We start from the raw sequence: 26502 nt of genomic DNA, 5'->3' as shown, positions 1-26502 counted from the left end.
GAGTTGGAAAACTCTTCCGAAGCCTACTCGTAATAGGCTCTTCATAGATTAGCATCAATGCCTTAAAATAAATATCACACTACTACTGGCCTTAGGATTTTCAGGAAAAACCAACTAAGTGTCAGTGTTCAGATTTGCGGATGGTGTCAAAGTTAAATCTGAGTCCAAAATGAACAAATCACCGCATTTGGGGGAGGGGAGGAAATGACATGAGTGTTTCAGACCTTAATCCTGAGTCAGATAATAAATCATCATCAACTTTTCCTAACCATAATTGCTTCCTTCATAATTAAGATATGTGACATCATCAAAAAGCTTAAACTGAATTTTGTTTAGACATAAAATGATTTAACAGCCTATTTTGCTAGTTTTCTGACTTTATATGAGGCAAAATATCCAAGACCATCCATGTATAAATTAAATTAGAGGGCGCCTGGGTGGCTCAGATGGTTAAGCGTCTGCCTTCGGCTCAGGTCATGATCCCAGGGTCCGGGGACTGAGTCCCGCATCGGGCTCCCTGCTCTGCGGGGAGCCTGCTTCTCCCTCTACCTCTCTCTCTCTCTCTCTGTCTGTCATGAATAAATAAATAAAATCTTAAAAAAAAAAATTAAATTAGAAATAGTTCTATCAACTTTTATTTTTTTAAAACTCTTTGCTATTATTTTTTTTAAAAGATTTTATTTATTTGAGAGAGAGAGCACGAGCAGGAAGAGGAGCAGAAGGGCAGAGAGGAAACTCCCCACTGGGCAGGGAGCCTGATGTGGGGACTCGATCCCAGGACCCGGGGATCATGACCTGAGCCAAAGGCAGATGCTTAACCAACCAAGCCACCCAGGCGCCCCAACTCTTCACCATTATTAAAACACACCTCTTTAAGATTTAGAAGACTTGGGGCGCCTAGGTGGCTCAGTCGTTAAGCGTCTGCCTTCGGCTCAGGTCATGATCCTGGGGTCCTCGGATCGAGTCCCGCATCGGGCTCCTGGCTCAGTGGGGAGTCTGCTCCTGCCTCTCTCTCTCCCCCTAGTCATGCTACCTCTCTCTGTATCTCTGTGTCTCAAATGAATAAATAAAATCTTTAAAAAAAAAAAAAGTTTTAGAAGAACTGATGTCTCAAGGAATACTTTAAATATGACCTTATTTTTTAAAAATCTGGTTTTAATTCCATACTCTTTTATTTTTTTGTAGTCCCACTGCAAATAAACAAACAAGAATTGTTCTTCAACTTTCTCCATGCTCTGCTTTAAACAGAAAAACATTAATACAAATGAGGAACGGTGACTAGCTTCTTTTCTTTCAAAACAGCTGTCAAGAATAAAATACATGCTCCTTCTTACATTCAGTATATATAAATTAACCACAGTAGTCTGCAGCTGCCTTATATTTTACCTCTACAGCTCTCCTATCCTGAAAGCACAGACACACACACACACACACACACACACACACGTGCGCGCGCGCCTTACCTCTCTTTAACTATGTCCAAGCTATCCCCCCTTCCCTTCGATGCCAAGTTTACCAAACCCACCACTTAATTTCCTTCACACTGCCTCCTAACTGGCCCTAGTCTGGATTCTGTTCTGAATCTGTTCTACCACAACTGTAATCTCAAATCGCCACTGGCTTCCATGTTTATGCAGAACCAATGAGTTTTCCTCATTTCTCATTCTCAGTGAGCTCGGTAATGTCCAGTACTGCTACTCATCACCTCCTTTTTGAACTCTCCTCCTCAACCTCCATGTTTTAAAAGAAAATAAACAAGTCAATTATTTCCACTTCATCTGTAGTACACTCCTCCAGTTCTCCTTCTCTCTTTCTAATCATTTCCTCTGTTCCCTGCTACAGCTGTTGTTCCTCCTCCACTATTACTTTATGCAGCATGTGGCTGGGTTTCCACAGGGCTTTGTCTTTGATCTTGTTCTCTTTGGAAAATTAACCTGAAGCAACTCAGTATATGTTTTGAACACAGAGATCCATGGAATTAAATTCCAAATTGAATACTTTGAAAGAGAAGGCATTTGGATACAAAAGTTCTAGAAAGGCAATATAGGGAAATGATCATAAACACAGACTCTGGAGCCAGACTTTCTTGGTTAAATTCTGACTCTTTCACTTATGAACTATGTCATATTGGACAGTTAAAAACCTTGCTGTGCCTCAAGTTCCCCACCTGCAACATGAGGATAATAATTGTACTTACCTCATAGGGATACTGTGAGGATTAAAGATTGGCATATTATAAGCACTATAAGAGTGATTATTAAATAAATTGCAAGAACACCAGCTATTAAAAAATCAAACTCATTGATTTATGGGCCCACCTTGTAACTTGACTTTTTGTGATAGTTGTTTTCCAAAACCCTTTAACTGTACTAACTTCACTAGACTGAATTATTTTAGTAACTTCAAAAACAAACACAATACCACAGATTTCTAACAGGACAGTGCTCGCTCGCACTCTCTCTCTCTCTCTCTCTCTCTCACACACACACACACACACACACACACACACGCACACACAGAAGAATACCGTAGATTTCTAGAGCTGGAAGGAAAGTGAAAAGCTACTCCATCACTCTACAGATAAGGAAAAAAAAAACAGAAGAGATAAATGATTTGTCCAAAGTCACACAGCAAATAGTGAGTGGCAGAATCAGGGCTGGAATGCAGGTCTCTAAAGTCTGCATCAACAAATTGTTAAAAAACAATGTCCCCCCTCAGGTCATGATCCCAGGGTCCTGGGATCAAGCCCCGCGTAGGGCTCCCTGCTCAGTGGGAAGCCTGCTTCTCCCTCTCCCACTCCCCCTGCTTGTGTTCCCTCTCTTGCTGTGTATCTCTCTGTCAGATAAATAAATAAAATTTAAAAAAAAATTTTCCCCTCATATATTCATGATGTAAAAAAATATTCTTAGAATGAGGTTGTGCCTTCAGGAAATATTTTTTTCCCTCATTAGAAAATCTGAAATTTGATGAGAAGGCAACTATCAAAACTGTAAGCTATCAATTCCTAAATCCCACCTTTCTTCAGGGTAACTTTAGTCTTTCAGAAATGACTTTATTCTATAGTTAAGACTCCAACCACATCAAAGTAGACTGTGTGTTTTCAAAATTTTCATTGTTATTTGAATTACAAAAGTAATTTTATTTTTTTTTTAATTTTTTTTTTTTAAGATTTTATTTATTTATTTGAGAGAGAGAATGAGAGACAGAGAGCATGAGAGGGAGGAGGGTCAGAGGGAGAAGCAGACTCCCCGCTGAGCAGGGAGCCCGACGCGGGACTCGATCCCGGGACTCCAGGATCATGACCTGAGCCAAAGGCAGTCGCTTAACCAACTGAGCCACCCACAAAAGTAATTTTAAACATTGAGAAAAATTTCTTCCTTTGTTTCTGTAAACTCCACCTCTAGTAATTTTTTGAACAGTAGGATATAAAAAATAAGGTTAAAGGGCACACAGCAACAGTGGACTGAGCAGCCAACATTTACTTAGGACTTGCTCGGCACAGTAGACTGTGTTGCAGCAGACCTTGTAGAAAGACAAAGCAGAATAAAGAGACTTTATCCCTGCCCAGAAAAAGCATGCAACCTGAAAAGGGAGATTAAAGAGTGCACATGAAAAACACATTATAAAATAAAGACTGCTAAACAGAGCACACAAATAGTGAACAGCTGGAAAATCATCCTGACTCAGATGGATCTGTCCACCATCCTGAGAATTCTGAAGACTTTAAATTTTTTGTGAGTTAGAAGTTCTCTGTCCAGGGCTATTCTATATGCAAGTCTAGTTACAGAGACTACTAAATAATCATTTTTCAAACGTAAAACAAATTGCTTTAGAGTTTGCATGGAAAAGTCTAAATAATAGAAATGTTTATGTTAGCTAGCAATCTGCTATAGAGCCAAGGAACAAATGACTAAATCCCCTAAAACCACACAACAGTAACTCATATTTAACAAGGAGCTTGAGATCAAAAGTTTCTGATCTCGAGGATCTGGCAAGCCAGATACAGAATCCATAACAAAATGCACTTATACATGCACAAAAACCACTCTTCTCTATGAGACATTCTAGGGTACCAATCATTATAAGGGTGTCTATTTTGGCTAATACACACAAAGATTCCCCCCCCACCCCGCGCCAGATTGTTTTAAAAAGAAACCAAAACTTTCAAAGCCTATTTATATTCTATTCCTTGATTGAAATCTTGCAGACCATCAGGTTCTTCTCTAGTTTTTTTTTTTTAAGATTTTATTTATTTATTTGACAGAGAGACACAGCGAGAGAGGGAACACAAGCAGAGGGAGTGGGAGAGTTGGAGAAGCAAGTTTCCTGCCAAGCAGGGAGCCCGATGTGGGGTTCGATCCCAGGGCCCTGGGATCATGACCTGAGCCGAAGGCAGACGCTTTATGACGGAGCCACCCAGGCGCCCCAGGTTCTTCTCTAGTATCATGAAAGTGTAACCTAATAAAGTACTTCATCTATAATCAGGTAATAAACAAAAACTGTGAATTGTTATTCAGTAACTCCAGCAAAACTGCTCAGCAGATTTGGCAAAGAAACATGACTGGCTTTAGAGGAATAGAGTAATAATTATGCTATTTACATATTCTGCAATATATCTAAAATATAGCACTAGAACATAAAGAAAAGAATCACTGTATTAAATTAGAACACCTCAATTATTGCCCTAGCGCTCCTGCTTACACTTCTTTTGTCCTTAGATAAGCCACTTAACCTTTCTTTGCTTCAACTTTTTTCACCTGTAAAACAAGACTAGGAGGGATACCTGGGTGGCTCAGTCAGTTAAGCGTCTGCCTTCAGCTCAGGTCATGATCCTGGGGTCCTGGGACCAAGCCCCGCACTGGGGCTCCCTGCTCAGTGGGGAGTCTGCTTCTCCTTCTCCCTCACCCCTGCGCTCTCTCTCTAATAAATAAATAAGATCTTTAAAAAAAAAAACACAGTACTAGGAGTACTTAATTATATGTATGGAACTAACAAGACTATGCATGGGAAAGAGATCTGTAAACCGTTAACGGTCGTATACACTGAAGGTGTCAGCATTTGTGTATAAATGAAATGAAAGAGAAAATGGAGAAAGAGAGCGTTACCGATTTAATCATTAAGTGGATACTCAGACAATCTGCTCTATTTTTTATAATGTGTTTCAAGCCTGAGTGAGTTTCAAAGTAAGTTAAAAACATTAGAAAAAGGCCTGCTAAGGGGCACCTGGGTGGCTCAGCTGGTTCAGCGTCTGCCTTCGGCTCAGGTCATGATCCCGGCGTCCTGGGATCGAGCCCCACGTCGGGCTCCCTGCTCAGCAGGAGCCTGCTTCTCCCTCTCCCTCTGCCTGCCACTCTGCCTACTTGTGCTCTCTCTCTATCTCTGTCAAATAAATAAATAAAATCTTTAAAAAAGGGAAAAAAAAGGCCTGCTAAAAGGTTTTTTTTTTTAAGTCTCTTTTCTGAGATAAGACTTTTTTTAAATGCAAGTATCTTTCCAAACTCATTTATTCACATTTTTTTTTCCATCTAGAGAAAGAATTTGGCTAAACGACAATGAAAGTGGAGATAAGAAAATGGTCAAACTCCAAGACTGATGTGTATGCTTCAGTTGTGAGGTCCCAAAACAAAAGCTGTATGCTTTTGAAGTAGACTTTATAAAGTGACTATTATCCGTTGATTACTAAGGAAATTCCTCTTGCCTCTGACGATTTTGTATATATACACTAAACAGTAATCCCAAGAAATAAATAATATGCATCAAAAAAATCCCATGCCATTCTTCTAAACATATATTAGGTGTTAATCCAGGCATTACATTTAGAAAATATCATAGTTATTCTGTGAAATTCTTTTTCATGGCCCTCCATGGGAATCCATCTTTGGCAAACATTTTGAACCAAAAACATCACAAAGCAACCTTCCTGCAGTAATTAGAGCTTCTTCTATACTTTGTCCAAGGTTTCGAGTTTCTGGCTCTTGATGCTGGAATCTACAGATACCAGACCCCATCTCTTCTCCAAAAAAAGAAAGCAATGATGTCTAACAATATTCTCCTCCAAAATGTTTCTGCCAAACATTAAAAAATGAGGATGTAAGCACCTCAAAGTTCTACCTAGTGACTGTTAAACATCTCATAGTCAAACTTCCAGCCAGATGATTTCTTCAGCTCTAAAGCTTAGATTCAGAGGCAAGAACAAAGCTGATGCATCTCTGGCTAGTGCAACCATAAGTGGAGAAAGGTCATCTCTAAATTTTCTGTTAAAATTCACACTGCTTATGTTATTCCTTGGATTGGTAAAGTAGATTCACAGTTCTTTAGGCAAAGCAGATGCAAAAATACCCTTTAAATGATTATGAAAAGCAACAAACTTCCATCACTGTGATTTCTCTTAGTGAACCATTACCTAAAATTGTTCTGTTTAATAAACACCGAGTGGCTGGCATTGTGCTGTCAGGGGTGGTAATAAAAAAGCTATGACACTTCCTGCCTTTAAGAGGGTTAGGATATAGACAAGGAGATAAGCCTTTTAGATCAAACAATTAGGGACCAATATAAGAATTTTTTTTTTTTTTTAAAGCCAGGTTGTAGAGTGTAATAAACAGTTTATGAAGCTCTAAAGGCCCATCACAATCATTTTTTCAGAAGAGTGGCCCCAGGCTGTTCCTTCTGCATAAAGTTGCTGGCTTACAAAGCAAGAGAATACATTTGAAATCAACTCTATTTCCCTGGTCACAAATGAATGGACCATGAATCATGAGCCAGGCTAGCTATGTAAGATTCTACGTAAGAGATGATACATATACACATACATACATATGCACGTGCGTGCGCACACACACACATACACACAATCAGATCCTCTATTTGGGAAGTCTGAATGAGCGATGTGTGAAAAAGACTAACATAGAATCACTGGAGCTGCTGTGGGATCGGGAATGACAACGAGCCACTACTGCAATCTCTATGAGGCCTAGTATACATTCCAGTCTAGGAAGGACAAGCACAGAGGGACTACTTGGCTGCTGAGCCAGTTTCCTATGCTTCTTCAATTCCCATGTATCTTACAATAAGACCCTATTATTTAAGGTTACCCTAAGAATCCATGCCACATATATGATACCGCTAATAAGTTTTTTATGAGACCAAGAAGGGGTAAAATACCCAAATATGGTACTATTATCGAAGAATACATAAAATACTCAAAAAGAGCATGGTATTATATCTTAAATGCATAAAGTACTCAGGAAGAGGGGGAGAGAAACATCTCTTGGGCAGGCATATAGCCAGAGCTCAGGTTTTCCTTATGTGTGTTACATTATGTATGTATCTGAAACAGATGAAAAGACAATGTTAAGTGTCTGACTTTGATTTGAGGGACACGTACTGAAAACAGAAAATATAGAAGAAATACATCATGTTCCAAAAACTAGGCTTCCATCTCAATGGAAAAGGACATCTCAAACAAGAATGAAGATATGGTGAACTGACATTCACAGCCACGTGAATCAAAGAGAGCCTGTTCTTAATGGGAAACTGCCCCCAGAAAGATAAAAATTCCTTTGTTTAGTTATTAGAAGAGAGTGGCATCTAGAATAATATTTCAATGTTTAGTGGAATTATAGACAAGGTAAATATCATTTTCCTGCCTTTTTTCTCAATGTTATCTTTCCTCCCCTCTTTAGAAGCACTTTCTTGTCCTACCTTCCAAAAGCCTTCTTGAGTATTTGTTTCTGTCCCATGCTTTTGAATTCATTTTATTATATTCTTTAATTTACCCCCTCCCTCCCTAAACAGACTATCATATGAAAGCACTGAGAAAAAAAAAAAAACAAACATTAAACTTAATTGGATTTTTTCTTATTAATGTATCAGTTATACCACATTCAAAGTTACTTAGAAGTTTGAGAAAACATTATTTTCCACCACCCAGGCTCCAAATCATAGTAAAACAAGTCAAAGAAAGGAGAAAAAGACAAAATACCTCTAAGAAAATAAGTTATGAACACCTGGAACTAAATAAAGGGAGTAGAGGGAGTTGCTGTGTTGGAGGCAAAAACTTAAAGCAAAGTCAAAAGAACAGGAAAAGGTTTGACCCTCTGACAGGATTACTGGGATCGTAAGCATTCTTTCCTGCTGGCCTGTAACAGGAAGTCAGTAGTTATCCAAGAGTGAGTCTTGGAGAAAATTATTTCAGCAGCTCAACTGTAATGTGATTAAAGAGTGCGGGAACGTGGGGTGGGTGTGAGGAGGTAGAAGTCTGGGACAGAGAAAGTTTATTAAATAATGGTATACTAAACAGTCAATGGCTACTTCTACTTTTTTAGATATTAAAATATTTTATTAAATACATATCCACTTACAAAATAAAGCAATACAGCTTGCTTACTGGCTCTGTTATGTCTGGTTCGAACCTTAGGGGCTTTAGAACCTCTGTATTTCTTAAATTCCAATGCAATCATATGATATCAATTATAGTAATTTCTGTCAATGAAATTAAGAACTAAAGTGGGAGAAAAAGCCTGTATCCTTCTGCACAAGAAATGATGCCCCTCATCTTTTTAACGAAAATGTTAGAAGAATATTTTATATTGAAAAATGGAAGTGAAAACCAAGCATGAGGTCATTACTTCTTTCATTTTCATTTTACCAAGAACAAAAAGAACAATCCAGCATTTAAGAACCAAATTCCTGTCCCATGACACAGTTTACAGTCATCATGATAAAATTAACTTCCTTAGCCCTGCTGTTAAAACAAGAAAAAATGAAACAGGATGTTGTCTCTAACTATTGTTACCTAATGAAGTTCAGGTTCATCCTCACTTTTCCTTGATATAAAACACCAAGATATGATAAATCAGTAATTAGGAAATAAAAAATCCAAACAGAATGTGCCAGATAGTTCTAACAGTTTTCCACAACATAAGAAAGACTGTTTCTTCTAGAACATCAAAAAGTTGGGGCAGCGGGGAGAAATCAGTAATTTTCCAACAGCGCTTTTTACAGTAAACTGAAGAGAAAGAGCTTTTTACAAACACAAGAAATATAATGTATATATTTAAAATAAAAATACCATTCATCTTCCTTTGTATATATAATCCCTTTAAAGCTAGGATTATTGTTCTCTTCCCTAGAAAAACATTACTAACTAGAGCTTCAACCCGTGGCATGACCACTGATACTTCCAGTATGTACTATATATACTGTTTTGGTAAAATAATAGAGAAATTATCTGGAACCTGAGAAAAAGTACTCACCTATTTGAGTGTTAAAAACACTTTTCTCTGGTAGCTTCCATAAACATACACTTCAACCCATTCATTTTTTAACACCCATCATGTCTCTTCACAGTGCTATGAGATCTCATTTCTAAAGTTTGGTTTTTTCTTTCCACTTTTAACATGACTATCGACACAAGGCAAATACTTAGTTCTCAGCAGCCTTGCTGAAACCCTGTTCTCAGCTGCCCCCTTGCTGCTGGAAATGAACTTCAAGGCTGGCTCAGTACGGAAATATACCAATTATGTCTGAGAGAATAAGCTGAGCACAAGGAATCTTGTGAAAAGGCAGAAATCATGAGATGGCACTGCAAAAGTATTCCAAATCTCCAAGTGTATTTGGTTAACAGCTAAAAATATATGACATGTTTGATTTCTCTAATCTTCAACTGTCAAAGTTCCCTGATCCTAATATTCTGAGCTACTAGATGTATATATATGTTAGGAAAAGAACTGAGTTAACTGAGAATTTCAGATAGTGAGTGCTGACAATAATCAGAGAATGAATTGTTTACAATTAGCATGTGCTTATTCCTAACAGGGCCCCCTCTACATTCTTAAAAAAAAAAAAAGAAGAAAAGCCTAGGATACAAACCTCCGAGGAATTCTAACTCATTCATGTGTTCCTGGTTTAATACACAGCACTCTAACAGAGATATTCACATGGCAACTCTTTGAAAAATATATTTTCATTTTATAGGAAAAGTAGATGGAATGCAAATAGCTCTTCATCTTGTTTCCATTTAATCTAACATTTGTAATGTTCAAGAGTACTCATACAAACATTTCCTTTTGCATAAACTAACACATGCTTCACCAACTGGAGTAAATGTCTGATGAAGGAGAGAGAAAAGAAGAATAGGAAGTCTTAGGAACATAAATCCAAACATTTCACATTAACATATTAATCAGTCCATGATTCACCTTAATCCCACATCTGGGAAGTCTATTTCTCAATAACCAGACAGGACTAACACCACAAAGCCTAAAAAGAAATTCTATGTTCGTCTTCACAATGCTCAACAGCTCAGAAACAAGCATGTATTCCAGGTTCCACTCGCATAACGTATCTACATGGCCTCCTACCTCATATCTCTTTCCCTCCCACAGCCCAGTGCCCTGTACACAGCGGGTACTCAAAAATACTTTTATTCTTTCAAAGTGAACTTACCCTTCGAAATGACACAACATAGAACGTGTCTCCCCTTCTACGGATGGCCTCAAAGAAGTCTTGATAACTTCTGGGTGATGCGTAATACACTTGCAGCTCACTCCCCGAGTTCCTGCTGAAGGAAGAAAAGGGCAAAGTGTTCTTAAACTAGCAAATTTCGTATCCTCTCAAAAATACTCCTCATTCTAAGGCTATGTCTGAATTATAAGAATTTCTCTCCCACAAAATATTAGTAGCATTTGGCAATAGTTTTTATAATAACAACATTTTGAAAAGCTCAAGGTCAGGATAATTGTAAGATCCAATTCACTAAATAGCTAAAACTCTCTTTTCTGAATGGAAAGCTCTAAAATGTACCACTCAAGTGCACTGCAAAGCATGTAAAAATAATAAAAGTATCAGAAAACAGATTGCTGCATTGGTTGGCATGATTTTAAATTTTCTGGTGACAGAAATTAAGTCTGAGGGAAACTTCTTTTTTACTACTCCATCAAATCTGTGAGGCATGCTTGCCTATAACGCTGTGTGAAAGGTGGGAAGAATTTAGGATTTGAAAATAAACAGACCTGGCTTTCACTTTCTCCTCCACTCCTCAAGTGGGTATTCTTGGGGAACTCAACCTCTGAGCAACCTCAATTGTCTCATCCATAAAATGAGGATAACCATATAAACCTGCAGGATTGTTACTGGGGTCAGAGATGTTATATATGTGAAGTACCAAGCATGGGTCTCCTATTTCCTAGGAGTCACTCAACAAATGTTGGCCATAGATATTAAAAGTACCATGTCAGGGCGCCTGGGTGGCTCAGCTGGTTAAGCATCTGCCTTCGGCTCAGGTCATGATCCCAGAGTCCTGGGATCGAGTCCCACGTTGGGCTCCCTGCTCAGCAGGGAGTCTGCTTCTCCCTCTCCCTTTACCCTTTCCCCCTGTTTGTGCTCTCTCTCTCTCGCTCTCTCAAATAAATAAATCTTAAATTTAAAAAAATACATAAAAAAGTACCATGTCAGTGCCTTCATAAAATTTTAACTAAAATTATAGTACCTCAACCACATCGTATCCCCAAAAGATATACTCAAATGATATTAATATCGTTTTTAATATTTTCAGTCTTTTACTATTTAGCACAATAAGCTAATACCTAAAAGTTAAAGGAGAGTTAAAGAAATAATGTTTTATTTTTCTCCAAAAAGACAACCTATGTTTTCTTTCTTATATGTTCTTCTATGTTTTCAATCAAACTTTAAGAGGAAAAAAAGACTGATCTAAAAGGAAAATTATAAATGAGTCATAAGAATTTTCTTTGAAATAATTCCACTTGCTCACTGTGAGGCCGTTTCTAACCATATTATTTTGAATATACAATCAATTCTTTTTTTTTTTTTAAGTAGGCTCCATGCCCAGGGTGGAGGCCAACGTGGGGCTTGAACTCATGACCCTGAGATCAAGGCCTGAGCTGAGGTCAAGAGTTGGATATTTAACCGACTGAGCCACAGGCACCCCTGAATACACAATCAATTCTTATTATTCATGGTAGTTATGTTCTATAAAGTCAGTGTGAACATTGAATTAGTAAATACTGAAACATTCTAAGGGAAATATAGGGTTAGGTTCCTACAAGCCCCTAGTTACAACCATTTTTGTCAACTGATCAATATATAACTTTGTTTTATGTTTCTGTTTAAAGATACCTCCTCTGACATATACAGTTTATTCATTACCATTGAACCCAAAGTCAACTGCACTATAACTTAATGCCTGAATGAAGCTTATCTAATATGTAGATTTTCCCCATATAGCACAACACAGCCTTCTTGAACAATAGGTAGTCCTTTAGTACTATGCTACAGGGCCATTTCAAACAGTGAAATCACCAACAAAAAGCAGAAAAATGTGAAAAATATGGCACTTAATAGACCTCAAAAAGAAACTTGTTTACAGTATGAGAGCTGAAACAGGAAGGCAGAGTGTTGCCTTCTTAATTAAGCCTCACCCGGGACCATCTAAGCACATTCATGAATGACTATGAAAACATCTTGAGTATTGATTTTGGGGCAGAGGTACATTTTAGTGAGAAGGCAGATTCACAGTTACAGAATACATGAGTAATTCATTTTAAACATTTTTTTTTTTTAGATTTTTTTTTTTTTTTTAGACAGCGAGCGAGAGAGAAACAGCATGAGAGGGGAGAGGGTCAGAGGGAGAAGCAGGCTCCCCGCTGAGCCGGGAGCCCGATGTGGGACTTGATCCCAGGACCCTGGGATCATGACCTGAGCCGAAGGCAGACGCTTAACCATCTGAGCCACCCAGGCGCCCCATTTTAAACATTTTTTTAAAGACTTTTTGAAAACAATTTTAGGTTCACAGCAAACTTGAGAGGAAGATGCAGATTAAAAACATTTTTTTTTTTTAAAGATTTTATTTATTTGACAGAGAGAGATACAGCGAGAGAGGGAACACAAGCAGTGGGAGAGGGAGAAGCAGGCTTCCCGCGGAGCAGGGAGCCCGATGCGGGGCTCGATCCCAGGACCCTGGGATCATGACCTGAGCCGAAGGCAGACGCTTAATGACTGAGCCACCCAGGCGCCCCAGATTAAAAACATTTTTAACTAGTAAAGAAATAATATGCCATCATAATGATGCATCAAAAAATGAATATTTGGGTGCCTGGGTGGCTTTGTTGGTTAAGTGTCTGGCTCTTGATCTCAGCTCAGGTCTTGATCTCAGGGTCGTGAGTTCAAGCCCCACACTGGGCTCCACGCTGGACGTGGAGCTTACTTTAGAAAGTGGGAGGCAGGGCACCTGGGTGGCTCAGTCGGTTAAGCGTACCACTCTTGATTTCAGCTCAAGTCATGATCTCAGGGTTGTGAGATCAAGCCCCACGTTGGGCTCCATGCTGAGCATGGAGCGTGCTTGAAATTCTCTTTCTCCCTCTCCCCACCCCCCCCCAATCACACACACTCTCTCTCAAAAAAAAAATTCCATTTAAAAAAGGAAAATATTTTAAATATGCATATAATAAGTGAATGAAATATTCTGATCACTAGAGAATTATTAGTTACTATATATATTTGAATTATCTATTTCTACAAGATAATATAGTATTTCAGGATTTTAAACATTCATGATTGCTGACATGCTGCTCACTGCCATTTAATAGTAATTCTCAGTAATAGGATAATGAACAGCTTTCAACTTATACTAGGTCTGTATTCTCAGGGCCTGGTACACTGTCTGACACACAGCTGGTGCTCAGTAAATGTGAAATTATTATTAAATAAATTGTGAACTCTAAGTCTATGGTAGAGGTACAGACAGAATCTGAGACTCTTTACTTCCACTTTATTTTTTTTTAAGATTTTAGTTATTTATTTGAGAGAAAGAAAGCGAGAGAGAGAGCACGAGTATAGGGGGAGGGGCAGAGGGAGAGGGAAAAGCAGACTCCCCTCTGAGCAGGGAGCCTGATGCGGGGCTCAATCCCAGGAGCCTGGGATTATGACCTGAGCTGAAGGCAGACGCTTAATGGACTGAGCCACCCAGGTGCCCCTCTTTACTTCCACTTCAGTGATACGGTCATGAGTATATCACATCATCGTCATTACCGGCTTTTGAACATGCCAAGTACCATGTAAAGTGCTTTAAATGAAGTATGCAATTTAATCATCAACGCTGTGTGGCCAAAGTTTTGTAGATGAGGAAACTTTAAGTGACCTGCTTGAATCCACAGAGCAAGTAAGTGGCAGAAATGATCTGTACTCTGCCAACTCAAAAGCTAGCATCTTAAACCATGACACTACATCGCCTCCCATGATACTGTTCCTTTTAGTTAGATATGTCTGGTCCATACATTTCAACCTTAGGCACAGCACTCCTTCTGGAATCCTTCAAAATCTTAAGTAGCATCAGTATGGCGAAAAATGCATTTTAAGTCAAATAGATCTGAATGGTGATTCTGCCACTTACCGGTTCTATGACTCTGGCTTAGAAAAAATAAGTGACTTGCCCAGTTTTTCTCTATATAAAATAGGGACTGTGATACCTACACTTTAAGTTATTATACAGATTTAAAGAATAAAATGCATGTAAAGCACTCAGCAGGACACCTGGCACAGAGCAGACATTCAAGTAACATTCTCTTCCCCTTGGCTCATGAAATAGATGCAAATCGAGGACGAGAGTTATGTGTATTTAAATTGTACAGCAAAATTATGACTGAACAGCATCCTAACTAAATCTGTATTTAAGGAATTTGAGAGTTAACCTTTTGAAATTATCTGGATTTACTCTGACTGCTCAGAAGCAGTATGTTATGTGAACTAACAGTAAAGTCACCGACGAGAACAAGTTTAAGGTAAAAGGGAAATATGCTTTTCAACTTTACTAAAATACTAGGTATTTAAAATTCTGTGGCCAAGAACTTCCACACTTTCTTACCCGATACTAGTGGTTTCTGTGTATTGGACAGCCATGAGCTGAGAATTGGAACCTTGTTCCAGAGCACCCTGGAAGAAAAAAAAAATTTAATGCCATATAATAAAATTATATGAAGATCTTTCTATAGTGACTCACTCTACATTTACATTTACTAAACTCTCATTAAAATATTCATATACTTTTTTTTTTCATGAATATTCTGACATTTTAGGTTCACATAACTAAACACCAACATAGAGATTAGAACTCTTCTAGTTACACTCCGGGCTGAGAGATGTGTCTCAAGATTAAAACATCAAGGCATTTCTCATAAAGTTTAAAAATTCAGCCCAAAAGCTTAGTCCAATTACCACAAGTTTTATGACCAAGTCATACAAATATTATTGAACATGTAACAACTTGTATTTGTCTAAAATAATTATTTTCCCAATGAAAAGTTCCTAAAGTGTGAAAGGTCCATAATGAAATTAGATCCTATTGTTTACTGAATTAAACACAAAGATCTTCATGACAAAATATACCTATGGACTAAGCCGTCATTAAAGAGATCTCACCAATGGGGGTGCCTGGGTGGCTCAGTCAGTTGAGTGTCTGATTCCTGATTTTGGCTCAGGTCATGATCTCAGGGTTGGGAGATGGAGCCCAGTGTTGGGGCTCCCCACTTGGCAGGGAGTCTGCCTGAGATTCTCTCCCTCTGCCCCTCCCCCTGCTTGTGTGCACACTCTCTCTCTCTCAAATCAATCAATCAAATGTTACTTCCTATAAACAACATATAGTTGGGTCTTCCCTTTTAAAAAATCTAGTTTGAGGAACGCCTGGGTGGCTCAGTCAGTTAAGCGACTGCCTTTGGCTCAGGTCCTGATCTCAAGGTCCTGGGATCGAGTCCCGCATTGGGCTCCCTGCTCAGCGGGGAGTCTGCTTCTCCCTCTCCCTCCGCTGCTCCCCCTGCTTGTGCTCTCTGTGTCAAATGAATAAATAAATAAAATCTTTAAAAAAAAAATCTAGTTTGACAATCTCTCCCTTTTAACGGATGTATTTAGCCCATTAAATGCAATTACTAGTACAGCTGGGTTTAAATCCACTATCTTGGTATATATTTTCTATTTATCCTATTTCTTCTTTATTCTTTTCCTGCTTTCTTTTGGTTAAAATACTTATTTTTCAGTATTCCACTTTTATTTCCTGTATTGCTTTTTTAGCTTTACTTCTTTGTGCTAGTTTTTAGTGTTTGTTATAGAGATTATCTGTAAGTTACCACAGCCTACCTTTAAATATTATTTGAACAATATAACTTTATAATTCCATTTACCTCTTGTGTTATGTCTTATATTTTACTTCTACATAAAGCTATAAACCCATAACAAACTGTTACACGTTTTGATTAAAAAAATAATCTTTTAAGGGCGCCTGGGTGGCTCAGTTGGTTAAGCAACTGCCTTCAGCTCAGGTCATGATCCTGGAGTCCCGGGATCGAGTCCCACATCAGGCTCCCTGCTCAGCAGGGAGTCTGCTTCTCCCTCTGACCCTCCTCCCTCTCATGCTCTCTGTCTCTCATTCTCTCTCTTGCAAATAAATAAAATCTTAAAAAAAAAAAATAATTAAAAAAAATAATCTTTTAAAGACATTTATATACACATACACATATAAAATAAAGATACTTTTTTATAAAAAGACCATTTATTTTTACCAGATATTTGCCCATTCTGGTGCTCTTCCTTCCTACTAATCTGGAGTTGTATCTGCTATCATTTCCCTTACTCTAAAAAATTTTTAGCATTTCTTAGAGAGCAGATCTTCCAGAGGAAAATTATCTCAGTTTTTATCTGTCTGAAAATGTCTTGATTTTGCCTTCATTTTGAAAGGTATTTTCAGGAATGTTCCCCTTTACCTTTTCTAGACTCGCAATCTAGAAAGAGGGTAGAATTATGAAATGGGATGAACAAAATCAAGGACATAATGCTAAGAGATCACAGAAATTTCAAAGAAATGGCAATTCATCAAATTTACTGCATATCTTTAACTAGACTATTGGATCCTCTTAAGCATCTGAAAGGAGTGGCTGTGAGGAAAAAGAGGGTTGAAATGAGGAAAGAAGACTAAGCAGAGCAGTTACAATGCTCTATGCTAAGAAAGAGAATCCACGAATTCTTTATATGTTTTGGTATTGACAACAGCATAAGCAGAATGATCCTTCTCCTTCTGACCAAGAACTTCTTTTACTCTTTGCAAATACAGATTCATCCTTCTCATTCCTTTTTCTGTAATAGCTAAGAGCCCCACATTTCTGACCATTACCTAAGTTCATTACAGAAAAATATGCACCCAAGATGGCAGAGAAAAAGATAATACTTCAGTTTAAACTACAGATCACCTCATGTCCAAAGGCTGTGACATTAAAACAAGATTATCTTCTTTGCATTAAAATTCCTTAAAGATTAAAGAACACCAAACACCCCTTACATAGTAAATAAACTATTCATTTACCTAATGGAAAGGAAAAAAATAACATGAAAAAGTTTATCAAAAGATAAGGCAAAAAACTCATTTAGGCCAAGAATTTTCATCTAATTCTTCATAAAGTCCATTATACCTCCTCTGTGGAATTATTTACTGGCAATTACCTGCCCCCTTCTTGCTCTTCCCCCTGTATGGCAAGGGACGGAAGCCTGAAAACTATATTACCCAAAGTTTTTGGCCATCAGGGTTGATATAATTTAGGTACTGCCAATAAGATATGAATGCACCAGGTTCGGAAAGGCAAAGAGAGACAGAGTCCATTTTTCCTCCACCCAGTGGCAGCGATGTGTAGTCTTTGGCAGACGGGAGTTTTTGTGGTACTAGACGCTGCATTCCGATGCCAGTAAGCAGCTATGTTTGGGCTTCTGAGGTAACTGTGACACTGGTACTAACTGCCTGTAGCCTCCAGGGGTACTAACAACCAACGGAACTGCCATAATACACGAACAAAACGTATCAGAGAGGCCCACACTGGATACTCACAGAATCTCAAAGCTTGAGCTCATCTAGACTAACCCTCATTATTTTCTTGATGAAAACAGCCCCATAACGGTTAGAAGTCCATGTTTCTCAATATCCTTTTAGTGTACTTGTGAACATATCACATACTACTTCCAATTATTTTCCAAATAATCAAATATCTAAGGTGTTTCCATGAGCATATAAACATGCAAACCTGGTGAAATATATTCCATCTAAAAATAAAACCTCCTCTTTAATTCTTACAGCCACTCCATTTCCCTGCTCCTATTAATGGGGATCATCCTAAAATAATTTTCTCTACTTCTTCATTTATTAGTACTTTCTGAAATCCACATCAGTCAAGCTCTGTCATTGCCATTCCAATGAAATATTCATCAAGGTCACTAACAAGTTCTAATAATCAAATCCAATGGTAAATTTCTCAGTCCTCATCTTAATCATTATCTTTTAGCTTTAGTTAACAGTTAATCACATCCCCTTCTTATACAACTTTCTTTGGGTTTTGGGACACTCTTATCCTACATTTTTTCCTATCCTATGGGCCAACCACTCCTCTTCCTTCTCAAGTGCTTATTCTTCCTTCTCTTTCGTCCTCTAATGTTAGAGTTGGCCCAGGGCTCAGTTCCATACCTCTTTCCTTTTTACTTTCTCTTGAGCTGATATCATCCCAGACTAAACTTCCAGTCTTGACCTCTCCCCTAAACACCAAAGCTGGATGACTGACCACTTGACTCTCTCCCTGACTGTTGTAGTCATACTGAACTGAAGAGATATTTAAATCTTTTTTTTTTTCTATTTAAATCTCCTGATTCGTGCCTCCAACTCTTCCTTCCCTAGTCTCAGTCTCAGTAAATAGCATCACCATTCCTCCAGTAGCTAAGGCACAGAAATTATCATTGATACCTTCTAATTTTAGCAGTAATTTCCAACAGCTCTACTTTCAAGATATATTTGGCATTTGAATACTTTCCCCCACCTTCACATCTACCATACTAGTAAGGGCGGCAATGATCTCTCACCTAGCCTACCAAAAGGGCTTCTTAACTGGTTTCCCTACTTCCACTCATGTTCCCTCCAAAGTCTACTCTGTGCAGCAGCAGTTGGAGACATCCTTTAAAAATTCAATGTTAATAGCAGCAATGTCCACAACAGCCAAACTATGGAAAGAGCCCAGATGTCCATCAACAGATGAATGGATAAAGAAGATGTGGTATATTCAGATATATTCAGAACATTCCATCCCAAAGAACAGAATGCACATTCCTCTCTAGTGCCCATGGAACATTCTCCAGAATAGATCTATCCTAGGTCAAAATCAGGTCTCAACCAGTACCAAAAGATTGGGATCATTCCCTGCATATTTTCAGACCACAGTGCTTTGAAACTAGAACTCAATCACAAGAGGAAAGTCAGAAAGACCTCAAATACATGGAGGCTAAAGAGCATCCTACTAAAGAATGAATGGGTCAACCAGGAAATTAAAGAAGAATTTTAAAAATTCATGGAAACAAATGAAAATGAAAACACAACTGTTTAAAATCTTTGGGATGCTGCAAAGGCGGTCCTAAGAGGAAAGTATATAGCAATACAAGCCTTTCTCAAGAAACAAGAAAGGTCTCAAATATACAATCTAACCCTATACCTAAAGGAGCTGGAGAAAGAACAGCAAATAAAGCCTAAACCCAGCAGTAGAAAAGAAATAATAAAGATCACAGCAGAAATCAATGAAAGAGAAACCAAAAGAACAGTAGAACAAATCAACAAAACTAGCAGCTGGTTCTTTGAAAGAATTAATAAGATTGATAAACCCCTGGCCAGACTTAACCAAAAAGAAAAGAGAAAGGACCCAAATAAATAAAATCATGAATGAAAGAGGAGAGATCACAACCAACACCAAAGAAATACAATTACAAGAACATATTATGAGCAACTATATGCCAGCAAATTAGATAATCTGGAAGAAATGGATGCATTGCTAGAGATGTATAAACTACCAAAACTGAACCAGGAAGAAACAGAAAACCTGAACAGACCCATAACCACTAAGAAATTGAAGCAGTAATCAAAAATCTCCCAACAAACAAGAGCCCAGGGCCAGGTGGCTTCCCAGGGGAATTCTACCAAACATTTAAAGAACTAATACCTATTCTTCTGAAACTGTTCCAAAAAATAGAGATGGAAAGAAAACTTCCAAACTCGTTTTATAAGGCCAGCATTACCTTGATCCCAAAATCAAAGACCCCATCAAAAAGGAGAATTACAGACCAATATCTCTGATGAACATGGATGCAAAAATTCTCACCAAAATACTAGCCAATAGGATCCAACTGTACATTAAAAGGATCATTCACCACAACCAAGTGGGATTTACTCCTGGGCTGCAAGGTTGGTTCAACATCCGGAAATCAATCAATGTCATACAATACATTAATAAAAGAAAGAACAAGAACCATATGATCCTCTCAGTAAATGCAGAAAAAGCATTTGACAAAGTACAGCATCCTTTCTTGATTAAAACTCCTCACAGTATAGGGATGGAGGGTACAGACCTCAATATCATAAAAGCCATCTATGAAAAACCTACAGCGAATATCATTCTCAATGGGGAAAAACTGAGAGCTTTCCCCCTAAGGTCAGGAACGCGGCATGGATGTCCACTATCACCACTGCTATTCAACATAGTAGTAGAAGTCCTAGCCACAGCAATCAGACAACAAAAAGAAATCAAAGGCAACCGAATCGGCAAAGAAGAAGTCAAACTCTCACTCTTTGCAGATGATATGATACTTTATGTGGAAAACCCCAAAGACTCCACCCCAAAACTGCTAGAACTCATACAGGAATTCAGTCAAGTGGCGGGATATAAAATCAATGCACAGAAATCAGTGGCATTCCTATACACCAACAACAAGACAGAAGAAAGAGAAATTAAGGATTCAATCCCATTTACAATCACACCCAAAACCATAAGACACCTAGGAATAAATCTAACCAAAGAGGCAAAGGATCTGTACTCAGAAAACTATAAAATACTCATGAAAGAAATTGAGGAAGACACAAAGAAATGGAAAAATGTTCCATGCTCATGGAGTGGAAGAACAAATATTGTGAAGATGTCAATGCTACCTAGAGCAATCTACACATTCAATGCAATCCCTATCAAAATACCATCCACTTTTTTCAAAGAAATGGAACAAATAATCCTAAAATTTGTATGGAACCAGAAAAGACCCTGAATGGCCAGAGGAATGTTGAAAAAGAAAAGCAAAGCTGGCGGCATCACAATTCCGGACTTCAAGCTCTATTACAAAGCTGTCATCATCAAGACAGTATGGTACTGGCACAAAAACAGACACATAGATCAATGCAACAGAAGAGAGAGCCCAGAAATGGACCCTCAACTTTATGGTCAACTAATCTTCAACAAAGCAGGAAAGAACATCCAATGGAAAAAAGACAGTCTCTTCAACAAATGGTGTTGGGAAAATTGGACAGCCACATGCAGAAGAATGAAACTGGACCATTTCCTTACACCACACACAAAAACAGACTCAAAATGGATGAAAGACCTAAATGTGAGACAGGAGTCCATCAGAATCCTAAAGGAGAACACAGGCAGCAACCTCTTCGACCTCAGCCACAGCAACTTCTTCCTAGAAACATCGCCAAAGTCAAGGGAAGAAAGGGCAAAAATGAACTATTGGGACTTCATCAAGATAAAAAGCTTCTGCACAGCAAAGGAAACAGTCAACAAAACCAAAAGACAACCGACAGAATGGGAGAAGATATTTGCAAATGACATATCAGATAAAGGGCTAGAATCCAAAATCTATAATGAACTTAACAAACTCAACACCCAAAGAACAAATAATCCAATGAAAAAATGGGCAGAAGACATGAACAGACATTTTTCCAAAGAAGACGTCCAAATGGCCAACAGACACATGAAAAAGTGCTCAACATCGCTCAGCAACAGGGAAATCCAAATCAAAACCTCAATGAGATACCACCTCACACCAGTCAGAATGACTAAAATTAACAACTCAGGAAATGACAGATGTTGGCGAGGATGCGGAGAAAGGGGAACCCTCCTACACTGTTGGTGGGAATGCAAGCTGGTGCAGCCACTCTGGAAAACAGTATGGAGGTTCCTCAAAAAGTTAAAAATAGAGCTACCCTACGACCCAGCAATTGCACCACTGGGTATTTACCCCAAAGATACAAATGTAGGGATCCGAAGGGGTATGTGCACCCCAATGTTTATAGCAGCAATGTCCACAATAGCCAAACTATGGAAAGAGCCAAGATGTCCACCAATAGATGAATGGATAAAGAAGATGTGGTATATATATACAATGGAATATTATGCAGCCATCAAAAAAAACAAACAACAACAACAACACAAAATCTTGCCATTTGCTACGACGTGGATGGAAACTAGAGGGTATTATGCTAGGTGAAATAAGCCAATCAGAGAAAGACACGTATCACATGATCTCACTGACATGAGGAATCCTTAATCTCAGGAAACAAACGGAGGGTTGCTGGAGTGGTGGGGGGTGGGAGGGATGGGGTGGCTGGGTGATAAGACCCTGGGGAGGGTATGTGCTATGGTGAGTGCTGTGAATTGTGTAAGACTGTTGAATCACAGACCTGTACCTCTGAAACAAATAATACATTATATGTTTAAAAAAAAAAAAAGAAGACAGCAGGAGGGGAAGAATGAAGGGGGGGGGGGAGTCGGAGGGGGAGATGAACCATGAGAGACTATGGACTCTGAGAAACAAACTGAGGGTTCTAGAGGGGAGGTGAGTGGGGGGATGGGTTAGCCTGGTGATGGGTATTAAAGAGTGCACGTATTGAATGGAGCACTGGGTGTTATACACAAACAATGAATCATGGAACACTACATCAAAAACTAATGATGTAATGTATGGTGATTAACATGACACAGTAAAATAAAATTTAAAAAAATAAGAAGAAGATGTGGTGTATATATACAATGGAATACTACTCAGCCATCAAAAAAATGGAATCTTGCCATTTGCAATGACGTGGATGGAACTAGAAGGTATTATGCTAAGTGAAATAGGTCAATCAGAGAAAGACATTTATTATATGATCTCACTCATATGTGGAATTTAAGAAACAAAACAGAGGATAGGGGAAGACAGGGAAAAATAAAACAAGATGAAATCAGAGAGAAGGAGACAAACCATAAGAGACTCTTTTTTTTTTTTTTTAAAGATTTTTATTTATTTGAGAGAGAGAGACTGAGAGAGAGAGCACATGAGAGGGGGGAGGGTCGGTAGGGTCAGAGGGAGAAGCAGACTCCCTGCCGAGCAGGGAGTCCGATGCGGGACTCGATCCAGGGACTCCAGGATCATGACCTGAGCCGAAGGCAGTCGCTTAACGAACTGAGCCACCCAGGCGCCCACCATATGAGACTCTTAAGCATAGGAAACAAACTGAGGGTTGCTGGAGGGGAGGGGGGTAAGGAGATGGGGTAACTGAGTGATGGACATTAAGGAGGGCATGTGATGTAACGAGCACTGGGTATTAGATATAACTGATGAATCACTGACCTCTACCTCTGAAACTAATAATACACTATATCTTAATTAACTGAATCTAAATTTAAAAAAAAAGAAAACTACGCCTAGTCACATTACAGTCAATTTGCTGAAAAGAAGAGAAAATCTTGGGGAAAAATCAAGTCACTCCCCGGCTCAAACCTCTCAATGCTTCTCACCATAGCCTATGAGGCTGGATACGAATTAGCCTCTGCTGCCTCCCTCAGGTCATCGTCTACTATTCTACCTTTAGACATTGCAGTCCAGCCTTATACAACTTCTTGATGTTTCTCAATTATGCAGACTGTTTCCTCCTGAGAGGCTTCATATTTGCTGTTCCCCTTTTTCTCCAGATTTTCCCTTGGATCTTTACATCGTTCACTCCTTCATTTTTTGCTATTGCAAAAGCAATGTTCTCACCAAACCGTTTTCTTCTTCCTGAGCACTCGGAAGACTACATTTGCCTAACCTATACTGCAAGAGAGACCATGAAAAGTCACAGAGTTTTAGTCAACTGAACATTGGCTAAAGTCCAGGCTGGATCCCTAAAACGTTCTGCACAATCTTCCAAGCTCTCTCTTCCCCAACATCCAAAGCTAGAGGCAAAGAATTTCAAGTTGTTGGGGCCACAAAGTGGAAAGAACCTGGATTCCTTAGTCACTGCTTGAAGGAAAGCCATCCTAGAGAGCTATATCAGACTTGTATAGGTGAGAAATAAATTTTTATTCCATTAAGCTATTGAGATTTTGAAGCTAGTTTTTACAACACCTAGCATTAATTACCTTGACAATACCTTACTCAAGTGCTCTTTGGAGAAGCCTTCTCTAGAATGGCTATTCAATCTAAAATAGCCACTCATCTCTCAATTTAACGTCTAATCTCCAAGCCCACTTTTTCTTTAGAGAACTCATCTCTAGTTTTGAGTATATTTAAATATTTATTTATTTAATTTTTTCCTTTGTGATGAGAACTTTAAAGATAGACTCTCTTACTAAGTTCCAAATATACAAATACAGTATTATTAACTATAGTCACCATGCTATGTATTGTAGCCTTATAACCTACTTATTTTTTAACTAGAAATTTGTACCTTTTGACCCTCTCTGCCTATTTCACGCACCCCCCTACCCCCCGGCCTCTGTATCTGTTCTCTGCATCAAGAGTTCAGTTTTTGTTTTAGTTGTATTTTTTAAATTGATTCCACATATAAGGGAGATCATATGGTATTTGTCTTTCACTTTACTTGTTTATTGCTTATCTATCCCACCAGAATGTAAGTTCCATGAAGGCAGGGATTTTATCGCACTCACGACTATATTCCCAGGATTTAGAACCATACCTGACTCATTATTACTACCATAGGTAATGTTTGTTGGGAGCTTAGAATGTGCCAGTTCCTAGTCTAAGTGCTTCAAAAGTAATAACGAATATCTGATGGATGATGGAATGACTACAAACGGTGCTTTGTGGTAAACATTAAAATGGAAGCCCAACTGGGCCGCCTGATTGGCTCAGTAGGTAGAGCATGTGACTCTTGATCTCAGGGTTCTAAATTCAAGCCCCACACTGGGTGTAGAGATTACTTAAAAATAAAATCCTAAAAAAAAAAATGGAAGCCCAGCTCAATAGGTTCTGAATTAGAGTTGTCATTAACCTATAGCCAGACCCACATGTCTAAGTTCAAAAATGCTCTCCAGGAAGATGTGCCTCCATTTCCAAGCTGTGCTATGTTTCAAAACCTCCTTTCTGAAAAGCTCTAAGAACAGAGGAGATAAACAGTACCATTTACCACACCATCTGTGCCAAAAACATTTGACACAGATGTCCATGCACAGGAACCCCTGGCTTGAAAGTAAAGCTGGGGGAGAGAGCAGGAAGGAGCACCAGGCCCAAGCGAGAACTACTGGCACTCTAACACCTGGAACGAGGGCTTCAGTGGCAGCGACGGCTGCACCAGAGCGGCAGAAAAGGCAGTGGGAAGTGACTGAAAGTTCAAGTGTCCCAAGTTTTTCATGGACGAAAGCAACCCATCTGAGGGAAGATGGCCAGCCAATATGTCAACCATTGTTCAAAGACACGCAGAAACAAACCTGAAGAATACGGGTTTTCTGCTGATTATTCGTCATTCTTCTTGACTTGGTCCTTTCCACTTCATGCCTATGAACCCATCCTCGAAGTTCATGATTTAACCTATAAAACAGCTTAGTTAATTAAGCATACTTCAGAGAAATAAATGTCTCACCTTTGGTTAAAAATGAATTTAATCACATTCTGTAAGTTCCAAATAGCATCCCTAGTGCCTGATGATTCAATATTCCTTTTTGATTTGAAAAAGCTAAGATACTAATGTTATTTTTAATACAACATGCATTTTTATATAGTAGCCTCCTCAATCATGAGTTCAGATTTTAAAAAAAAGAAAACGTAACTAAATACCTTCCAAATATAAAAACTGAATGCAAAGGTTTTTTTCACAAGAGTACTTCCTGTTTCTGCTCTTGGGCTACATACACACAAACACTGGAGACAATGAAGAGCATTTAGTAAATTACAGGATCCTACTGGCAAATGAATGCATTAAAGCCTTTGAAAATCATGCTCTTTTGGGAGAAGGAAAAGAATGAACTCAATTGCTCAGGGGGAAAAAAAAAAAGGAAAGAAATAAATTTCAATGCACTATAACCAAAATTTCCAACACTGCAAATAAAAAAAAAGGACTAGTTCAAATGTAGGTTCCATTTATTATGCTTACTTTTTACAGCAGTTGTGAAGATGTCAGACCATGCTTACTTAACTAGAGTTGATTACTACTTAAAAAAGATGAAGCAATTTTTGAAGTTCAAGAATAGAATCCAAAACCACAGGAAAATATTCAAGGGAAAAGTAAATAAGGAAAGGTAAGGTGTGCCCTAATGGGAAAATATCTCCAGAATCACTTCTCTTCAAACTGTTATCTCCTAACTTGAAGAAAAGGCACCTTCTGCTATGAATGTTACCACTTCTCAAATCTAACATCCTAAATTTTCATATTAGTCTCATTCTGTAGTTTTC

The 26502-nt window shown here is 38.5% G+C and overlaps 1 protein-coding gene across 1 annotated transcript in view; it reads right to left on the bottom strand.

Annotated features, from left to right (window-relative positions):
- ATF6 (activating transcription factor 6) overlaps positions 1–26502 on the bottom strand; it is a 208733-nt gene that overhangs the window by 103649 nt on the left and 78582 nt on the right. The window contains exons 12-14 of the mRNA XM_035010025.1: positions 25542–25641; positions 14879–14946; positions 10447–10558 (exon numbers count right to left, since the gene is read on the bottom strand). Of these exons, the coding sequence (XP_034865916.1) occupies positions 10447–10558; positions 14879–14946; positions 25542–25641 (280 nt within the window). The remainder of the gene's footprint in view (positions 1–10446; positions 10559–14878; positions 14947–25541; positions 25642–26502) is intronic.

This window comes from Mirounga leonina, unplaced genomic scaffold, assembly GCF_011800145.1.
Source record: "Mirounga leonina isolate KUSES-001 unplaced genomic scaffold, KU_Mleo_1.0 Mir_154, whole genome shotgun sequence".
Lineage (NCBI taxonomy): Eukaryota > Metazoa > Chordata > Mammalia > Carnivora > Phocidae > Mirounga > Mirounga leonina.
The sequence above is the reverse complement of the archived record's forward strand: the minus strand, read 5'-3'. Positions and strand labels throughout refer to the sequence as shown.